At 49.6% G+C, this 4650-nt stretch overlaps 1 protein-coding gene across 1 annotated transcript; it reads right to left on the reverse strand.

Annotated features, from left to right (window-relative positions):
• Positions 1 to 834: 834 nt before the first annotated feature.
• Positions 835 to 3076, reverse strand: LOC135830685 (uncharacterized). Its single transcript, XM_065342912.1, has 2 exons — positions 2622 to 3076; positions 835 to 1919 (listed from the first exon to the last, which is right to left on the reverse strand). Exons 1-2 carry the CDS (start codon positions 2784 to 2786, stop codon positions 1071 to 1073), a joined length of 1014 nt encoding a protein of 337 aa, XP_065198984.1. The 5' UTR covers positions 2787 to 3076; the 3' UTR covers positions 835 to 1070.
• Positions 3077 to 4650: the final 1574 nt, after the last annotated feature.

Below are 4650 nucleotides of genomic sequence, written 5' to 3' on the forward strand. Positions count from 1 at the left end.
GGGTGCAGAGCTTCATACTGCCGAAAGCGTGTAGCAATTTCATTCCTGGACCAATGCCGTTTGCTCCAGTTGTGAGTGGGAATATAATTATAAGGTCCTCCATGTGCTGTGCACGGAGGCCTTCGGTTAATTTCAATATCTTCCTTTTTGGCCGGCTTTCCAAGTTGCGCTATTGTGAATAGTGATCTGCTTTGATAGTAGTGACTGTTAATATTTGCCTGGATTTGACTCGAGTTTGGATTTTTTCTTCAATCATCTTTCCGATCACATTATCATGGATTTTCAACGAGAGAGCTTGGAAGCTCAGGGCCCTACGCTATGCTTTTTTGCCTTGATGACCTAGACAAAAAAAAAGCATAGGGATGTTATAAATTCTTTAAAAAATGCCTTTTTTTTAGACATAACCTGGGATTTGAACCCGCACTATCGCGCGCCCTGCATTCATCCCCCCTATTTGAGTTATATGCATTGTGGCCAGCCGTCTTTGATGGCACGGTACGGTAGGGGATAGGGACGGGACAGGTACGATCGAGGGTAATACGACACCGTCTCCCGTACCGTACCGTACCATCAAACACAGCTGGCCACATACAGCTTCCCGCAATATTCAAATAGGGCTTTCAAACGCAAGATAATAACGTAACGCAACTTGGAAGAATGGGTATGAATGCGAAGTGTATGGGGGAATGCATGTAGGGCGATAGTGCGGGTTCGAATCCCAGGATATGCCTGAAAAAAAGGAGAATTGAAAAATTTATAACATCCTATGCTTTTTTGCCGTCAGATACGGATAGCGCCAGGCGTTTGTTTGTTTGTTTGTTTCTTTTATTTGAATTCGTTTAGAGCACAGGCAATTCTGCCTTCTCACCAGAGGAAAAACCTCCGGTTTCTGCTAAGAACGAATATAATATTATGAGAGAAGGAAATATTAAAAAGAATCATAACAATCATGATAATTCCAAAGCACAAAGTTTGTATATAATTCAAATGGGTGTGTGTATGTGTAAGCATGCAGTGAAGAAAACACCGAGAAAACATGCAGTAATGTGTAGGGATGCCGAGCAAGGTGGTTACAAATTATTAATTCTGTTCAGAGCCAGTTTAAAGGCAACCGCCGCACTGTGGAGGCGAATATCGCTGGGAAGGGAATTCCAAAGAGTGCTTCCCACAAATGTCAATGACTGACGACCGGAAGGTCCAGGAAGGAAAGGCACTTGCAGTAGCCGCTGCTCCTGTCCTCGAGTAATTCGGCGATCATCCCGGGATGCTTGGCCTGTGTTAGCCATCAACTGAAAGTAGGTGCAGAAAAGAGGACTTGCAAGATCATGTAGGCAACGGAAAACAAAAAATAAAACCTTGTAGTTAAAAATGTGAGTTAGGGATCGAATAGATAAGCGCACGAGGAGGGGGGCTGTGGATGCACGGCTGGAGAGTCGGAAAATTGCACGAATTCCGGATTTGCTGGATTTGATTAAACGACTCTGCAGCTGCTGTGTCAGCGACGGGAAGAATGCATTGGATGCGTACGTTAGTCGTGCTTGCACAATGCCAATGTACCAAAGTCTGCGGGCTCTTATGGGCAGAGATCGCCCATGGCGCCATAGCTGGCTGATGGCGACTGACGCCTTCTGCACAACACTGGAGACATGGGGCTGCCAGGATAGCTGGTCATCAATGGTTACGCCAAGGTATTTGGCAGTGGAGGTAACAGTTAAGGCTTGATCCTTACATTTCACGACTGGTATGTCGCCAGTGAGTCCCCGAGGTTGAATTACCATGACTTGGGTTTTGCCGGTATTCAGCAGAAGCCCAATTTCGGAGAGCCAGTCAGACAGACGTGTCACAGCCGTAGTCAACGTCTTGCAAACAGTGTCCAGATCTGAATCAGAATAATCTAGGATGATGTCGTCCGCGAACTCCTGATGAACAACAATGCAAGGTATGACGTCGGAAATGTCACTCGTGTAAAGGACAAAGAGAAGCGGCCCAAGAACACTGCCTTGGGGCACACCTCTTGAGCATGGGACTGCATCAGAAAGAGCCTCACACACCTTGACACGTTGAGTACGACCAGACAGATAGCTAGCCAACCATAACAATACTCTGCCATTGACTCCCAGGGTGAATAGTTTATCAATCAGACGTTGATGTTGGACACGGTCAAACGCTTTTGACATGTCAACCATCACAATACCTGTGTATTTTCGCTCTTGTTTGGCCAACAGCCAACGGTTGGCGGCTAGAACTAATGCATCTTCGGTAGAGTGCATTTTCCTGTAGGCAAACTGACTGCTAGGTAATATGCTATGTTGCGTGAGGTATGCTGTGAGTTGCTTCTTTACAAAGAACTCCAAAATCCGGGACAGAATAGGGAGCAATGACACTGGTCTATAGTTAGTAGGGGATGTTGCATCGCCACTCTTGAACAGTGGACTAATGTGTGATGTTTTAAAACACACTGGCACAGTACCTGATGTCAAGGATGCATTGACTAGGGTGGTAAATGGAGGTGCCAGGACATGTGAACACTGCTGCAGTACAATTCCAGGAATGTTGTCACTCCCAGATGCTTTGTGAGGACTCACAGTTTGCAAGCATTGTGCAACATCAGACACGCTTACCGGCTGAAATGTTGAGAAGCTAGATGCAGAGGCTGGACCATGTGGTATATGCAGCTCAGGTGGCCGCATAGGGTCATGCACAATGTCTCCAAACAATTTACTGAGTGACTCAAGCGGCGCTTCAGGTTCTTTCCGTGTCTTCTGTCGGCCTGTGACATCGTTCATGACAGCCCAAAGTTGCCGTTGATCTGATGTATCACATCTCTTAGTGAAGTACAAGTTGCGCAGACTCCTGTCCAACTTCCGTGCTTTGGAGCGAGCTGATCGGTGTGCTTCTTGAAGGTTCTGATCGGTTTTGTCTCGGAGCCAGAGACGATGCGCCCGGTTCCGTTCACGAACACTTGCCACTAACTCATCTGTAATCCAGGGGCAAGGACGTCGAGATTTGCGGCGCCGTTCCCGAAGTGGAGCATGTTTGTCTAGAGTGGTCTGGATTCCCGCAGTGAGTGACGACGCAAGCACATCGCGTGACACAAACAAACAAACACACAAACAAACACCAAATTAAAGCTGTGTGGACCCTGGCTAGCGCCAGACGTTACTAAAGTAACGTCTTCTGCATAGCTACGGGAATAAAGTTCTTTGACTACTACTACTACTACTACTACTACTACTACTACTACTACTACTACTACTACTACTACTACTACTACTACTACTACTACTGACCAAGCCACTTTTACGGGCAAAAAAATACCATGGTAAGCACACAAGTGATGGAAAAGAGTGAGTAAGAACGAAAGAGAGAAAGAAAGAGAGAATGCACTAGTATGTCAAGAGAAGTAATCAATTGTTAAGGTCTGTGAGCTATTGTTATATTGTCCAGATTGACGCATGGACACTGAATCTCAGCCGGCAGCCTGTCGACACTGCACCAACAACGACGAGCGGACGCGACGCTGGTAAGATGATCGGCAACCGCGAAAGCAGGTTATTGCCCACCGTACGAGGCAGAATGCCAGCCGAACACGCAATGCACTGACGATGCTTGAATACCGGATGTCTTTATTGCGCTCCGCGAGCCGACCGGCAAGTGTCGCCAGGAATCGTGAGCACTCCGGCCCCGCCATTCCATTCGTGGCGAACACAAGAGGGGTGAAAGAGCCTCTCTCGACTTCAGTGACCCTGGCACCGTACTGCTGCTTCTTTTGCCGTTCATGGGCCCTGAGTTGGTTAAGGACTTCTGGACCAGACAGCACAGACGCCTTAGGGTGGGTTACCCTAACATCAAAATAAGCGTCTTGCTGCCTTGTCCAGAAGCCCCGGGCACGAATGTCCAGCCGAGCCTCATCAGTCCGGTTAGCCGTCGCATAGGGCAGATCCTCGCCAGACAGCGGCCGGAGACGTGGCTCTGTCTCGACATCGCGAACAGCTTCGGAGAGCGTCTCCGCCAGGATGTCACGCACATTATCGTGCCGGGCAGATGGATACCCGCCGGCGGGGCAGGTTAGCAAATGGTCCATCGTGGAGGCATCACCACAGACACAAGTGGACGGTAGCCCAGGGAGCTGCAGACCATACCGTAGAGCAAGTGCATCACGGAAGTCACTGGCATTCAAGACGGTGCCGTGCGCCAGACGAGGCTCCGCCGTAAGCCAGGAAGACACACCGGCAGAGCCGGCAACGTCCATCAAAAGCTGCTGTGTGGCGGATAGATGATCCTGCAGACCGGCCAAAGATGCTTTGCCAGCCCGACGCCTTGATTGTACAGCAGCCCGCCGTGCGCCTTCCGCCTCCTGGAGCGCCTCCGCCATCTCCCGTAGGCCAGACGAACCACCACCATCCGCCCCGCCATCAGCAGCTGATCCCACACGACCAGTCTCAGGCACGTCCGGGAACCTGTATAGCCCCCGCACTGGCCGAGTCGTCTTAACTGTATCAGTGTACATTACCGTGGCAGTGTCCGCCAACATCGGGATGGCTATGCCGCCACACTTGGAAGGTGCCGACATCAATCTGCGCAAGGCGCTCCCGGAGGCAATTGGCTGACCCAACAGCGGAGGCAAAAGATGATTATCCACTGCACTGT

The sequence above is a fragment of the Sycon ciliatum genome, unplaced genomic scaffold, assembly GCF_964019385.1.
Source record: "Sycon ciliatum unplaced genomic scaffold, ocSycCili1.1 SCAFFOLD_162, whole genome shotgun sequence".
In the NCBI taxonomy this organism is placed as follows: Eukaryota; Metazoa; Porifera; class Calcarea; order Leucosolenida; family Sycettidae; genus Sycon; species Sycon ciliatum.